The sequence below is a fragment of the Bufo gargarizans genome, chromosome 8, assembly GCF_014858855.1.
Source record: "Bufo gargarizans isolate SCDJY-AF-19 chromosome 8, ASM1485885v1, whole genome shotgun sequence".
In the NCBI taxonomy this organism is placed as follows: Eukaryota; Metazoa; Chordata; class Amphibia; order Anura; family Bufonidae; genus Bufo; species Bufo gargarizans.
Window position 1 is genome coordinate 2,151,425 of NC_058087.1, and position 18,421 is coordinate 2,169,845.

At 46.0% G+C, this 18,421-nt stretch overlaps 1 protein-coding gene across 1 annotated transcript in view; it reads left to right on the plus strand.

Annotated features, from left to right (window-relative positions):
* The window catches only part of LOC122944627 (macrophage receptor MARCO-like), a 142,575-nt gene that overhangs the window by 25,523 nt on the left and 98,631 nt on the right, over positions 1 to 18,421 (plus strand). Inside the window, exons 3-6 of the mRNA XM_044303093.1 lie at positions 8,290 to 8,391; positions 14,823 to 15,086; positions 17,229 to 17,291; positions 17,399 to 17,488. Coding sequence (XP_044159028.1) covers positions 8,290 to 8,391; positions 14,823 to 15,086; positions 17,229 to 17,291; positions 17,399 to 17,488 — 519 coding nt within the window. The remainder of the gene's footprint in view (positions 1 to 8,289; positions 8,392 to 14,822; positions 15,087 to 17,228; positions 17,292 to 17,398; positions 17,489 to 18,421) is intronic.

The following is an 18,421-nucleotide window of genomic DNA, read 5'->3' on the forward strand; positions in this document are numbered from 1 at the left end:
GACTGGGCTCTCTATTCCCTGTAGGACACTCTGCCGCTGGGGGACAGGACCGACTGTCTCTGCCCCCTGTAACTCCGTCTGCCGCTGGGGAATGGAGACTCGGCTCCCAATTCCCAAAAAATCATGCTGCTGCTGGGGGGCAGGAACAACTACCTCTGCCCCCTGTAACTCAGCCTGCCGCTGGGGAGGGAGGCCGCTGCTCTCCCCTCCCTGCACTTCACACTGCCGCTGGGGAATGGAGACTAGGCTCCCACTGTCCCGCAACCGTAACCTCCGATGGAGGTCCACCCAACGTGGCAGCTGACCGTCACCTTCTGCCCGGTATAGTAGGGTCTTAGAGACTAGATTCCTCACGAACTTCACGTATTTCTCAGCTGGATTGGGTCCGAAGAAGTTCAGCCGCAACCACATCATACGGTCAAATTCCTCCACAGAGTATCTGTACTCCACTGCTGGTTCCATCCTAGTACTTTTAGGGTCACTGTACTGAGACATGCGTTGCCCTTAAGTTGTAGAATCCACAGAAATGGTGTCTCCTGTAGCTGTCCTTCTGGCTGTAGGAACGATCCCGCTGCTTGCCACCAATGTAACGGCACCGTTTCAGCAGACAAGGGGTTAAAATCCGTTTAGGCGATATGCCCCTTTCCGAGAGACAGGCACAGCTACTGCAGAACACCAACCTCCCGAACTGGATCCAAAATAGCAATCCAAACTGGAACCTCACAAATAGCTGTCAGTCAGACGAACAGGAAAAGCGTATCCGTCAGCTTACACTCCTGGCAATCAGTCTCCAACAGCATACAGGGAATCCCCCCAATAACGAGACAAGGCTCCGTGTTGAGGGTCAAGCAGTGATCTGAAGTGCTGGCACACCCAGCCTGGTTTTTATTACAGTTTGTTGCAGATACAGAACAGATACAACACATCCCCACAATGCATCATGGTTTCCTCCTCTCTGCCTGGGAGACGACCGAAGACAATCCAATTATCTCTCAGGACAAAGGGGAGATCACCAATACACATGTGGAGACAACAGGACAGGAATCACCACCCAAACACACAATGGCACACCCCCACAGCAAACACAGACATTTAACATATCCCCAGATAGCTCAAGTCTGAGTGCATATCATTAGGTGAATGGCACTCAGAATACACGAATACAATACTATTAGCTATCTGGGTGCCCTCACATAACATACAATTTACCGAACGCATAATAACATAAAATACAATTCTACAGACAGATTTAAGCTGTGCGGCCGGTCTGTCTTCTCCTTTACAGTTACTATGGGCCATAATCCTGAGGCAAGAGGCTTTTAAACAGCCCTCTCCAAAACCCAGTGGCGAGGTTGGTTTCGCCACATCCATAGTCTCACTGCTCTTACAGTAAAGAGTCCATAGTCTCACTGCTCTTACAGTAAAGAGTCCATAGTCTCACTGCTCTTACAGTAAAGAGTCCATAGTCTCACTGCTCTTACAGTAAAGAGTCCATAGTCTCACCGCTCTTACAGTAAAGAGTCCATAGTCTCACTGCTCTTACAGTAAAGAGTTCATAGTCTCACCGCTCTTACAGTATAGAGTCCATAGTCTCACCGCTCTAACAGTATAGAGTCCATAGTCTCACCGCTCTTACAGTATAGAGTCCATAGTCTCACCGCTCTTACAGTATAGAGTCCATAGTCTCACCGCTCTTACAGTAAAGAGTCCATAGTCTCACTGCTCTTACAGTAATAGAGTCCATAGTCTCACTGCTCTTACAGTATAGAGTCCATAGTCTCACTGCTCTTAACAGTATAGAGTCCATAGTCTCACTGCTCTTACAGTAAAGAGTCCACAGTCTCACTGCTCTTACAGTAAAGAGTCCATAGTCCTCACCTGCTCTTACAGTAAAGAGTCCATAGTCTCACTGCTCTTACAGTATAGAGTCCATAGTCTCACTGCTCTTACAGTATAGAGTCCATAGTCTCACTGCTCTTACAGTATAGAGTCCACAGTCTCACTGCTCTTACAGTATAGAGTCCACACAGTCTCACTGCTCTTACAGTAAAGGAGTCCACTAGTCTCACTGCTCTTACAGTAAAGAGTCCATAGTCTCACTGCTCTACAGTAAAGAGTCCATAGTCTCACTGCTCTTACAGTAAGAGTCCATAGTCTCACTGCTCTTACAGTATAGAGTCCATAGTCTCACTGCTCTTACAGTATAGAGTCCATAGTCTCACTGCTCTTACAGTATAGAGTCCATAGTCCTCACTGCTCTTACAGTAAAGAGTCCACAGTCTCACTGCTCTTACAGTATAGAGGTCCACAGTCTCACTGCTCTTACAGTAAGAGTCCATAGTCTCACTGCTCTTACAGTAACAGAGTCCATAGTCTCACTGCTCTTACAGTATAGAGTCCATAGTCTCACTGCTCTTACAGTATAGAGTCCATAGTCTCACTGCTCTTACAGTATAGAGTCCATAGTCTCACTGCTCTTACAGTAATAGAGTCCACTAGTCTCACTGCTCTTACAGTAAAGAGTCCATAGTCCTCACTGCTCTTACAGTATAGAGTCCATAGTCTCACTGCTCTTACAGTATAGAGTCCATAGTCTCACTGCTCTTACAGTATAGAGTCCACTAGTCTCACTGCTCTTAACAGTAAAGAGTCCATAGTCTCACTGCTCTTACAGTAAAGAGTCCATAGTCTCACTGCTCTTACAGTAAAGAGTCCATAGTCTCACTGCTCTTACAGTATAGAGTCCACTAGTCTCATTGCTCTTACAGTAAAGAGTCCATAGTCTCACTGCTCTTACAGTATAGAGTACATAGTCTCACTGCTCTTACAGTAAAGAGTCCATAGTCTCACTGCTCTTACAGTATAGAGTCCACAGTCTCATTGCTCTTACAGTATAGAGTCCATAGTCTCACTGCTCTTACAGTATAGAGTCCATAGTCTCACTGCTCTTACAGTACAGAGTCCATAGTCTCACTGCCCTTACAGTATAGAGTCCATAGTCTCACTGCTCTTACAGTACAGAGTCCATAGTCTCACTGCTCTTACAGTAAAGAGTCCACAGTCTCACTGCTCTTACAGTAAAGAGTCCATAGTCTCACTGCTCTTACAGTAAAGAGTCCATAGTCTCACTGCTCTTACAGTATAGAGTCCATAGTCTCACTGCTCTTACAGTATAGAGTCCATAGTCTCACCGCTCTTACAGTATAGAGTCCATAGTCTCACCGCTCTTACAGTATAGAGTCCATAGTCTCACTGCTCTTACAGTATAGAGTCCACAGTCTCACTGCTCTTACAGTAAAGAGTCCACAGTCTCACTGCTCTTACAGTAAAGAGTCCATAGTCTCACTGCTCTTACAGTATAGAGTCCATAGTCTCACTGCTCTTACAGTATAGAGTCCATAGTCTCACTGCTCTTACAGTATAGAGTCCATAGTCTCACTGCTCTTACAGTATAGAGTCCACAGTCTCACTGCTCTTACAGTAAAGAGTCCACAGTCTCACTGCTCTTACAGTAAAGAGTCCACAGTCTCACTGCTCTTACAGTAAAGAGTCCATAGTCTCACTGCTCTTACAGTATAGAGTCCATAGTCTCACTGCTCTTACAGTATAGAGTCCATAGTCTCACTGCTCTTACAGTATAGAGTCCATAGTCTCACTGCTCTTACAGTATAGAGTCCATAGTCTCACTGCTCTTACAGTATAGAGTCCATAGTCTCACTGCTCTTACAGTATAGAGTCCACAGTCTCACTGCTCTTACAGTATAGAGTCCATAGTCTCACTGCTCTTACAGTATAGAGTCCATAGTCTCACTGCTCTTACAGTATAGAGTCCATAGTCTCACTGCTCTTACAGTATAGAGTCCATAGTCTCACTGCTCTTACAGTAAAGAGTCCATAGTCTCACTGCTCTTACAGTATAGAGTCCATAGTCTCACTGCTCTTACAGTAAGAGTCCATAGTCTCACTGCTCTTACAGTAAGAGTCCATAGTCTCACTGCTCTTACAGTATAGAGTCCATAGTCTCACTGCTCTTACAGTAAAGAGTCCATAGTCTCACTGCTCTTACAGTATAGAGTCCATAGTCTCACTGCTCTTACAGTATAGAGTCCATAGTCTCACTGCTCTTACAGTATAAGAGTCCATAGTCTCACTGCTCTTACAGTATAGAGTCCATAGTCTCACTGCTCTTACAGTATAGAGTCCATAGTCTCACTGCTCTTACAGTAGAGAGTCCATAGTCTCACTGCTCTTACAGTACAGAGTCCATAGTCTCACTGCTCTTACAGTAAAGAGTCCATAGGTCTCACTGCTCTTACAGTAAAGAGTCCACAGTCTCACTGCTCTTACAGTAAAGAGTCCATAGTCTCACTGCTCTTACAGTAAGAGTCCATAGTCTCACTGCTCTTACAGTATAGAGTCCATAGTCTCACTGCTCTTACAGTATAGAGTCCATAGTCTCACTGCTCTTACAGTATAGAGTCCATAGTCTCACTGCTCTTACAGTATAGAGTCCATAGTCTCACTGCTCTTACAGTATAGAGTCCACAGTCTCACTGCTCTTACAGTAAAGAGTCCACTAGTCTCACTGCTCTTACAGTAAAGAGTCCATAGTCTCACTGCTCTTACAGTATAGAGTCCATAGTCTCACTGCTCTTACAGTATAGAGTCCATAGTCTCACTGCTCTTACAGTATAGAGTCCATAGTCTCACTGCTCTTACAGTATAGAGTCCATAGTCTCACTGCTCTTACAGTATAGAGTCCATACTGCTCTTACAGTATAGAGTCCATAGTCTCACTGCTCTTACAGTATAGAGTCCATAGTCTCACTGCTCTTACAGTATAGAGTCCATAGTCTCACTGCTCTTACAGTATAGAGTCCATAGTCTCACTGCTCTTACAGTATAGAGTCCATAGTCTCACTGCTCTTACAGTATAGAGTCCATAGTCTCACTGCTCTTACAGTATAGAGTCCATAGTCTCACTGCTCTTACAGTATAGAGTCCATAGTCTCACCGCTCTTACAGTATAGAGTCCATAGTCTCACTGCTCTTACAGTATAGAGTCCATAGTCTCACTGCTCTTACAGTAAAGAGTCCATAGTCTCACTGCTCTTACAGTATAGAGTCCATAGTCTCACTGCTCTTACAGTATAGAGTCCATAGTCTCACTGCTCTTACAGTATAGAGTCCATAGTCTCACTGCTCTTACAGTAAAGAATCCTCTTCTATGTTTGTGTACAAACCTTCTTTCCTCCAGACGCAGAGGATGTCCCCTCGTCACAGTCACAGTCCTGGGGATAAATAGATGATGGGAGTGATCTCTGTACTGACCCCTGATATATTTATACATATTAATTAGATCTCCTCTCAGTCATCCTTTTTCTAAAGTGAATGACCCTAATGTTGATAATCTTTCTGGGACCTGTAGTCCGTCCATTCCAGTTATTACTTTAGTTGCCCTCCTCTGGACCTTCTCCAGCTCTGCTATGTCTGCCTTGTTCACAGGAGCCCAGAACTGTACACAGTCCTCCATGTGTGGTCTGACTAGTGATGTGTAAAGTGGTAGGACTATGTTCTCATCACCGCCATCTATGCCCCTTTTGATACAACCCTTTATCTTATTGGCCTTGGCAGCAGCTGCCTGACACTGGTTTCTACAGCTGAGTTTGCTGTTTATTAAAATTCCTAGATCCTTTTCCCTGTCAGTGTTACCGAGTGTTTTACCATTTAGTATGTACGGGTGACTTGCATTATTCCTTCCCATGTGCATAACTTTACATTTGTCAGTGTTAAACCTCATCTGCCACTTATCTGCCCAAGCCTCCAATCTATCCAGAGCCATCTGTAGTATATATACAGTATACTGTCCTCTGTAGTATATATACAGTATACTGTCCTCTTCAGTGTTAATTACTTGACACAGTTTAGTGGCATCTGTGAAAATGGATACTTTACTGTGCGCACCTTCTACAAGATCATTAATAAATATATTAAAGAGAATCAGGCCCAATACTGACCCCTGAGGTACTCCACTAGTGACAGTGTCCCCTCCAGTACTGACCCCTGAGGTACCCCACTAGTAACAGTGACCCCTCCAGTACTGACCCCTGAGGTGCCCCACTAGTGACAGTGATCCCTCCAGTACTGACCCCTGAGGTAATCCACTAGTGACAGTGTCCCCTCCAGTACTGACCCCTGAGGTACTCCACTAGTGACAGTGACCCCTCCAGTACTGACCCCTGAGGTACCCCACTAGTAACAGTGACCCCTCCAGTACTGACCCCTGAGGTGCCCCACTAGTGACAGTGATCCCTCCAGTACTGACCCCTGAGGTACTCCACTAGTGACAGTGTCCCCTCCAGTACTGACCCCTGAGGTACCCCACTAGTGACAGTGACCCCTCCAGTACTGACCCCTGAGGTATCCCACTAGTAACAGTGACCCCTCCAGTACTGACCCCTGAGGTGCCCCACTAGTGACAGTGATCCCTCCAGTACTGACCCCTGAGGTACTCCACTAGTGACAGTGACCACTCCAGTACTGACCCCTGAGGTGCTCCACTAGTGACAGTGACCCCTCCAGTACTGACCCCTGAGGTACCCCACTGGTGACAGTGACCCCTCCAGTACTGACCCCTGAGGTACCCCACTAGTGACAGTGACCCCTCCAGTACTGACCCCTGAGGTACCCCACTAGTGACAGTGACCCCCCCCAGTACTGACCCCTGAGGTACCCCACTAGTGACAGTGACCCCTCCAGTACTGACCCCTGAGGTACCCCACTAGTGACAGTGACCCCTCCAGTACTGACCCCTGAGGTACCCCACTAGTGACAGTGACCCCTCCAGTACTGACCCCTGAGGTACCCCACTAGTGACAGTGACCCAATCTGAGTGTGTACCGTTAATACCCCCCTCTGTTTTCTATCCCTCAGCCAGTTACTTACCCACATACAGACGTTTTCTCCCAGTCTGAGCATTCTCATGTTATATACTAACCTTTTATGTGGTTCAGTGTCAGATGCTTTGGAGAAGTCCAGATACACGACATCCATTGATTCGCCGCTGTCAAGTCTAGAACTTACCTCCTCGTAGGAACTGATTAAATTAGTCTGACCGATCCCTCACGAAGCCATGCTGATATGGCGGTGTTTGCTTGTTTCCGTTGAGATCCTCTAACATAGCATCTCTTAGAAAACCTTCAAACAGTTTACCCACAACAGATGTTACACTTACCGGCCTATAGTTTCCAGACTCTGTTTTTGAATCCTTTTTGAATATTGGTGTAACGGTCACGTACACACACACAGGGGGGAGGATAGTGACCACTGCGCTCCACCCTCACCCCTGGCCCTGCCTACTTGCCTCACGAGTCCTGATGACAGGGGACAACTGGACGGCAGTCCCTAACTTAGGATACGTGCGGAAAGGACAGACAAGACAAAATACGGATAGTGAACGGACCGGGTCAAAACCAAGAGGACAACGCAGTACAGAGGGATAAGCAAAGAATGGTCAGGAGAAGCCGAGGACATAAATACCAGGAGAGTCGAGAAGACCTAGGAGCAGGGAGCCAAACACAGATCCTCACTCCCGAAGCTAAGCAGCAGGTCTGCGGCTGATGGGAGACCGAGTGCGCCTTCGGCACCCTGAATTGGCACCACATATTTTATTTTATTGTTTTTAGTATCTTCTTCTTTTTCAGTTGTAGTTAGTAGTACTACAAGTACCAGGAGTATTAGTTTGGAGCATATTTAGAATAAACCAGCTTGAGGTCAGCCTACAAGAACATTGGGAGGACAGAACACAAGATCCGCACTTCTGTAGGAAGATGGCAATTGAGCAAGGAGTGGTGGGTCATATATCCCTCTAAAATCTAGAACATACAGATTCAGGCTCTAGACCATGTTCTTCCCATCCCCCACACACATAACAGAAATGGGCAAGGGGAGAAGACAGAGAGGAGAAATCAGTGGGGGCAGGGAGTGCGAGGCTCCAGAGTTCCTGAATGGACGTACCATAAACGGCAGAAGAGGAGATGAAGAACAATGAGCCGAGACGACGGGGAAATTCTCATGAATGGATGTTTTGCGCTCCGTGATTCTTCAGACTGCATTGCCATCATTTGTGGCAGATTTATAAAGTGACACAATGTTCAATACATTTGGGGGTCATTAGATTTTCATAGACTTCTTACTCCAGTCTTTTTATGCCACTTTCCACCAGAAAATTCTGTCTTGCCCCCTTCTCCCACTAAACCCATGAGTCTTTTGTTTTGTTTTTTATTCTAGATGTGAAGCAAAAAAACAACAACAAACATAAGTTTCTGCCGATTTTCTTCTTCCTTTATCTCATCTTCTTGACGGGTGGATTTGTGTACTTGGCTTATAAAGGTAAGAAGGTTCAAAAGGCACCCTATACACACTGCACACAACAAACACTGTACACACTGCACACAACAACCACTGTACACACTGCACACAACAAACACTGTACACACTGCACACAACAACCACTGTACACACTGCACACAACAAACACTGTACACACTGCACACAACAAACACTGTACACACTGCACACAACAAACACTGTACACACTGCACACAACAACCACTGTACACACTGCACACAACAACCAATGTACACACTGCACACAACAAACACTGCACACAACAAACACTGTACACACTGCACACAACAACCACTGTACACACTGCACACAACAACCACTGTACACACTGCACACAACAAACACTGCACACAACAAACACTGTACACACTGCACACAACAACCACTGTACACACTGCACACAACAACCACTGTACACACTGCACACAACAAACACTGTACACACTGCACACAACAACCACTGTACACACTGCACACAACAAACACTGTACACACTGCACACAACAAACACTGTACACACTGCACACAACAAACACTGTACACACTGCACACAACAACCACTGTACACACTGCACACAACAACCAATGTACACACTGCACACAACAAACACTGCACACAACAAACACTGTACACACTGCACACAACAACCACTGTACACACTGCACACAACAAACACTGCACACAACAAACACTGTACACACTGCACACAACAACCACTGTACACACTGCACACAACAACCACTGTACACACTGCACACAACAAACACTGTACACACTGCACACAACAACCACTGTACACACTGCACACAACAAACACTGTACACACTGCACACAACAAACACTGTACACACTGCACACAACAAACACTGTACACAACAAACACTGCACACAACAAACACACTGCACACAACAAACACTGTACACACTGCACACAACAAACACTGTACACAACAAACACTGCACACAACAAACACACTGCACACAACAAACACTGTACACACTGCACACAACAAACACTGCACACAACAAACACTGTACACACTGCACACAACAAACACTGTACACACTGCACACAACAAACACTGTACACACTGCACACAACAAACACTGTACACAACAAACACTGCACACAACAAACACACTGCACACAAACACTGTACACACTGCACACAACAAACACTGCACACAACAAACACTGTACACACTGCACGCAACAAACTACACACACTGCACACAACAAACACTGTACACACTGCACGCAACAAACACACTGCACACAACAAACACTGTACACACTGCACACAACAAACTGCACACAACAAACACTGTACACACTGCACACAACAAACACTGTACACACTGCACACAACAAACACTGCACACAACACACACTGTACACACAACAAACACTATACACACTGCACACAACAAACACTGCACACAACAAACACTGCACACAACAAACACTGTACACACTGCACACAACAAACACTGTACACACTGCACACAACAAACACTGTACACACTGCACACAACAAACACTGTACACACTGCACACAACAAACACTGTACACACTGCACACAACAAACACTGTACACACTGCACACAACAAACACTGTACACACTGCACACAACAAACACTGTACACACTGCACACAACAAACTGCACACAACAAACACTGTACACACTGCACACAACAAACACTGCACACAACACACACTGTACACACAACAAACACTGCACACAACAAACACACTGCACACAACAAACACTGTACACACTGCACACAACAAACTGCACACAACAAACACTGTACACACTGCACACAACAAACACTGCACACAACACACTGCACACAACAAACACTGCACACAACAAACACTGTACACACTGCACACAACAAACACTGTACACACTGCAACACAACAAAACAAAACAAACACTGTACACACTGCACACAACAAACACTGTACACACTGCACACAACAAACTGCACACAACAAACACTGTACACACTGCACACAACAAACACTGTACCCACTGCACACAACAAACTGCACACAACAAACACTGTACACACTGCACACAACAAACACTGTACACACTGCACACAACAAACACTGCACACAACACACAACAAACACTGTACACACTGCACACAACAAACACTGTACACACTGCACAAAACAAACACTGTACACACTGCACACAACAAACACTGTACACAACAAACACTGCACACAACAAACACACTGCACACAAACACTGTACACACTGCACACAACAAACACTGCACACAACAAACACTGTACACACTGCACGCAACAAACTACACACACTGCACACAACAAACACTGTACACACTGCACACAACAAACACACTGCACACAACAAACACTGTACACACTGCACACAACAAACTGCACACAACAAACACTGTACACACTGCACACAACAAACACTGTACACACTGCACACAACAAACACTGCACACAACACACACTGTACACACAACAAACACTATACACACTGCACACAACAAACACTGCACACAACAAACACTGTACACACTGCACACAACAAACACTGTACACACTGCACACAACAAACACTGTACACACTGCACACAACAAACACTGTACACACTGCACACAACAAACACTGTACACACTGCACACAACAAACTGCACACAACAAACACTGTACACACTGCACACAACAAACACTGTACACACTGCACACAACAAACACTGCACACAACACACACTGTACACACAACAAACACTATACACACTGCACACAACAAACACTGCACACAACAAACACTGTACACACTGCACACAACAAACACTGTACACACTGCACACAACAAACACTGTACACACTGCACACAACAAACACTGTACACACTGCACACAACAAACACTGTACACACTGCACACAACAAACTGCACACAACAAACACTGTACACACTGCACACAACAAACACTGCACACAACACACACTGTACACACAACAAACACTGCACACAACAAACACACTGCACACAACAAACACTGTACACACTGCACACAACAAACTGCACACAACAAACACTGTACACACTGCACACAACAAACACTGCACACAACACACACTGCACACAACACACTGCACACAACAAACACTGTACACACTGCACACAACAAACACTGTACACACTGCACACAACAAACACTGTACACACTGCACACAACAAACACTGCACACAACAAACACTGTACACACTGCACACAACAAACACTGTACACACTGCACACAACAAACTGCACACAACAAACACTGTACACACTGCACACAACAAACACTGTACCCACTGCACACAACAAACTGCACACAACAAACACTGTACACACTGCACACAACAAACACTGTACACACTGCACACAACAAACACTGCACACAACAAACACTGTACACACTGCACACAACAAACACTGCACACAACAAACACTGTACACACTGCACACAACAAACACTGTACACTGCACACAACAAACACTGTACACTCTGCACGCAACAAACTACACACACTGCACACAACAAACACTGTACACACTGCACACAACAAACACTGCACACAACAAACACTATACAGACTGCACACAACAAACACTGTACACACTGCACGCAACAAACTACATACACTCCACACAACAAACACTGTACACACTGCACACAACAAACACTGCACACAACAAACACTATACAGACTGCACACAACAAACACTGTTCACACTGCACACAACAAACACTATACAGACTGCACACAACAAACACTGTACACACTGCACACAACAAACTACACACAACAAACACTGCACACAACAAACACTGTACACACTGCACACAACAAACACTGTACACACTGCACACAACAAACACTGTACACACTGCACACAACAAACACTGCACACAACACACACTGTACACACAACAAACACTATACACACTGCACACAACAAACACTGCACACAACAAACACTGTACACACTGCACACAACAAACACTGTACACACTGCACACAACAAACACTGTACACACTGCACACAACAAACACTGTACATACTGCACACAACAAACACTGTACACACTGCACACAACAAACACTGTACACTCTGCACACAACAAACACTGTACACACTGCACGCAACTACACACACTGCACACAACAAACACTGTACACTACACACAACAAACACTACACACTGCACACAACAAACACTGCACACAACAAACACTGTACACACTGCACACAACAAACACTGTACACACTGCACACAACAAACACTGTACACACTGCATGCAACAAACTATACACACAACAAACATTATACACACTGAGCAAAACAAAAACTGCACACAGTATACATAAAATATAGAAGAGCTGACTTATCCTTTGCCTGCTCCTTAACCATACATAGATTTTTGATAAAGGTCTGTATACTTGCACATAATGCTAGTGAGATGTATGTGAGGAGCTCCCCCTAGTGGTATATACAGTCACCACTAGAGGGAGCTCCTCACATACAGATGTATATACAGTCACCACTAGGGGGAGCTCCTCACATACAGATGTATATACAGTCACCACTAGGGGGAGCTCCTCACATACAGATGTATATACAGTCACCACTAGGGGGAGCTCCTCACATACAGATGTATATACAGTCACCACTAGAGGGAGCTCCTCACATACAGATCTATATACAGCCACCACTAGGGGGAGCTCCTCACATACAGATGTATATACAGTCACCACTAGAGGGAGCTCCTCACATACAGATGTATATACAGTCACCACTAGGGGGAGCTCCTCACATACAGATGTATATACAGTCACCACTAGAGCGAGCTCCTCACATACAGATCTATATACAGCCACCACTAGGGGGAGCTCCTCACATACAGATGTATATACAGTCACCACTAGAGGGAGCTCCTCACATACAGATGTATATACAGTCACCACTAGGGGGAGCTCCTCACATACAGATGTATATACAGTCACCACTAGAGGGAGCTCCTCACATACAGATGTATATACAGTCACCACTAGGGGGAGCTCCTCACATACAGATGTATATACAGCCACCACTAGGGGGAGCTCCTCACATACAGATGTATATACAGCCACCACTGGAGGGAGCTCCTCACTTACAGCTGTATATACAGCCACCACTAAGGGGAGCTCCTCACATACAGATGGATATACAGCCACCACTAGGGGGAGCTCCTCGCATACAGATGTATATACAGACACCACTAGGGGGAGCTCCTCACATACAGATGTATATACAGCCACCACTAGGGGGAGCTCCTCACATACAGATGTATATACAGTCACCACTAGGGGGAGCTCCTCACATACAGATGTATATACAGTCACCACTAGGGGGAGCTCCTCACATACAGATGTATATACAGTCACCACTAGGGGGAGCTCCTCACATACAGATGTATATACAGCCACCACTAGGGGGAGCTCCTCACATACAGATGTGTATACAGTCACCACTAGGGGGAGCTCCTCACATACAGATGTATATACAGTCACCACTATGGGGAGCTCCTCACATACAGATGTATATACAGTCACCACTAGAGGGAGCTCCTCACATACAGATGTATATACTGTCACCACTAGAGGGAGCTCCTCACATACAGATGTATATACAGCCACCACTGGAGGGAGCTCCTCACTTACAGCTGTATATACAGCCACCACTAGGGGGAGCTCCTCACATACAGATGTATATACAGCCACCACTAGAGGGAGCTCCTCACATACAGATGTATATACAGCCACCACTAGGTGGAGCTACTCACATACAGATGTATATACAGTCACCACTAGGGGGAGCTCCTCACATACAGATGTATATACAGCCACCACTAGGGGGAGCTCCTCACATACAGATGTATATACAGTCACCACTAGGGGGAGCTCCTCACATACAGATGTATATGCAGCCACCACTAGGGGGAGCTCCTCACATACAGATGTATATACAGTCACCACTAGGGGGAGCTCCTGACATACAGATGTATATACAGTCACCACTAGGGGGAGCTCCTCACATACAGATGTATATGCAGCCACCACTAGGGGGAGCTCCTCACATACAGATGTGTATACACAGCCACCACTAGAGGGAGCTCCTTACATACAGATGTATATACAGCCACCACTAGGGGCAGCTCACTGCGTACCCTGTGACCTCTGTAATAAGCCCGTCAGCTCCCTCTAGTGGTGGCTGCTATCATATAACCTCCTCGATTAGCCCCGCCTATACTTTGTTGATGAGACTGGTAGCAGGGGCCGCAGTTTGTCTTCCTGCTGCCGATATTTGCTTTATTTAATGATAGAAACGCTTCTGGAGAAGGAACTTGCTCCCTTGAGAGATGTCTGCAGCCAGAGATGTCCTGATGAGCCCCAGACTCCGGGGCCATTCATTGTAGGTATGGAGGGGCCCGCTATGGACTCTGATGTGGAGGAGATGGTCCACGGCCTGAACGTCACCTCTCTGTCAGTGCGGACCCGGGTGACGACTCTGGAGGGGCAGATCCGCCTTATTCATGTCAAGAACACAGAGCTGAGCATGAAAATCAACAACATCACGTTGTCAGAGGGTAATGAAGGGCCACAGGGGCCCCCAACTCTGTGTATCCTTTACCTTTCTTATACTGATTCTGTGCTTCTTCCTGTCTCATTCTTTACACACATGTAGAGCTGCAGCTACAAGTCTACTACAGTCACATCCAGAGCTGCAATCAGTGATTTCTACTACTATTCTCACACCCAGAGCTGCATTCACAGTGATTTCTACTACTATTCTCACACCCAGAGCTGCATTCACAGTGATTTCTACTACCCTCACATCCAGAGCTGCATTCACAGTGATTTCTACTACTATTCTCACACCCAGAGCTGCATTCACAGTGATTTCTACTACCCTCACATCCAGAGCTGCATTCACAGTGATTTCTACTACAGTCAGATCCAGACCTGCATTCACAGTGATTTCTACTACCCTCACATCCAGAGCTGCATTCACAGTGATTTCTACTACTCTCACATCCAGAGCTGCATTCACAGTGATTTCTACTACCCTCACATCCAGAGCTGCATTCACAGTGATTTCTACTACCCTCACATCCAGAGCTGCATTCACAGTGATTTCTACTACTCTCACATCCAGAGCTGCATTCACAGTGATTTCTACTACCCTCACATCCAGAGCTGCATTCACAGTGATTTCTACTACTCTCACATCCAGAGCTGCATTCAGTGATTTCTACTACCCTCACATCCAGAGCTGCATTCACAGTGATTTCTACTACCCTCACATCCATAGCTGCATTCACAGTGATTTCTACTACAGTCAGATCCAGAGCTGCATTCACAGTGATTTCTACTACAGTCAGACCCAGAGCTGCATTCACAGTGATTTCTACTACTCTCACATCCATAGCTGCATTCACAGTGATTTCTACTACCCTCACATCCATAGCTGCATTCAGTGATTTCTACTACTCTCACATCCAGAGCTGCATTCACAGTGATTTCTACTACCCTCACATCCAGAGCTGCATTCAGTGATTTCTACTACTCTCACATCCAGAGCTGCATTCACAGTGATTTCTACTACCCTCACATCCATAGCTGCATTCACAGTGATTTCTACTACAGTCACATCCAGAGCTGCATTCACAGTGATTTCTACTACAGTCAAATCCAGAGCTGCATTCAGTGATTTCTAATACAGTCACATCCAGAGCTGCATTCACAGTGATTTCTACTACAGTCACAACCAGAGCTGCATTCACAGTGATTTCTACTACAGTCACATCCAGAGCTGCATTCACAGTGATTTCTACTACAGTCACATCCAGAGCTGCATTCAGAGTGATTTCTACTACAGTCACAACCAGAGCTGCATTCACAGTGAATTCTAATACAGTCACATCCAGAGCTGCATTCACAGTGATTTCTACTACAGTCACATCCAGAGCTGCATTCACAGTGATTTCTACTACAGTCACATCCAGAGCTGCATTCAGAGTGATTTCTACTACAGTCACAACCAGAGCTGCATTTACAGTGAATTCTAATAGTCACATCCAGAGCTGCATTCACAGTGATTTCTAATACAGTCACAACCAGAGCTGCATTCACAGTGATTTCTACTACAGTCACATCCAGAGCTGCATTCAGAGTGATTTCTACTGCCCTCACATCCAGAGCTGCATTCAGAGTGATTTCTACTACAGTCACAACCAGAGCTGCATTCACAGTGATTTCTAATAGTCACATCCAGAGCTGCATTCAGAGTGATTTCTACTACAGTCACATCCAGAGCTGCATTCAGAGTGATTTCTACTACAGTCACATCCAGAGCTGCATTCACAGTGATTTCTACTACCCTCACATCCATAGCTGCATTCACAGTGATTTCTACTACAGTCACAACCAGAGCTGCATTCACAGTGATTTCTAATAGTCACATCCAGAGCTGCATTCAGAGTGATTTCTGCTACAGTCACAAGCAGAGCTGCATTCAGAGTGATTTCTACTACAGTCACAACCAGAGCTGCATTCACAGTGATTTCTAATACAGTCACATCCAGAGCTGCATTCAGAGTGATTTCTGCTACAGTCACAACCAGAGCTGCATTCAGAGTGATTTCTGCTACAGTCACAAGCAGAGCTGCCTCATCACTAGTATGCAGTGGTCATCTCTGCAGGTTGGGATTTACAGTGCATATTTACAGGGCGACCAGGAACTGATGGGAGACCGGGAGAGCAGGGGCCCCCAGGAGCCCAAGGAGAACGAGGTAAGAGGTCCTGGAGAGGAGGCCGCTGTAGGTGCTGCAGGACACCATGCAGCGCTCCATGGTGTGGCTCCGCACGTCTGTGGTCACCTTCTGCTGCTTCGTTATAGGACTTCCCGGCCAGAAAGGAGAGGAAGGACGCGGCGGTAAGGAGGGTCTCCCCGGACCTCAAGGCCCAGCTGGACCCCCCGGGAAGGATGGTGAGAGTTCTCCTGCGACCATAGCTTACTGAGGTGTCTGCACAGAATCTGTATTAAAAGTGGGAAAAAGTCACACAATTTGTCTAAACTAGACGTTTCTAAAGATTTTAATTTACTTGAAAAGGGGTGGAGCATAGTGAGAGGGGTGTGGCTTCGCAGGAAAAGGAGCGTGACCTAAGACCAGAAGTTTTAAACCACAATTCTGTGTAAAATTGTAATGGAAACGGTGGGTGGTATAAAGTGCGACCAAAGGGGGCGTTTATGAAGACGCTGGTCTTCGTCCCTCCTGCGCTGGCGCCTCTACATAACTTAGGCGGACTTTACGCTTCCTTGATGAATGAGACGGCCGGCCCTTTTCCCCGCTCACGCTACGCACCCTTTTTTAGACCTGGTGCTATGTTTTCATGCCAACCCAATGTGAATGTATAGGCCTGTGCGGGGCATCCTGCCCTAGAACAGCTCACACAGTGCCCAGCAGGAAGGGGCTGGAGACAATGGGGGTCATTTGTCAAAGACCGGCTGTGGATAGTAGTCCTTGCACTGCCAGAGGAAGCGACTGATGATGAGGCTCAGACCTCTAACAGTCCCTGCTCCTGGAGTCAAACCTACTGTGGCCCCTTGACTGATGGCCCCCGACTGATACCTCCTGACTAGTGTTGAGCGAATTGAAGCCTCCAAAGTGGAATTCAATCCAACGTTTAGGAAAAATTTGATTCACCCCAAATCCGAATTTACTTGCACTTTGTGATAACATAGTTTTTTTCCTATAATGGCTGCTGCACATGTTACATTGTGAAAGTAAGAAGCCTGGGAACGTGATATCACCCATAATGCCGTGCAGCCAGCCAATCAGGAGATAGCCCATTAAGAGTCTCATCCCGCGTGGGTGCCGCCATTTCACAGTGAGCTGAGTTTAGGGAAAGATGTGACAAG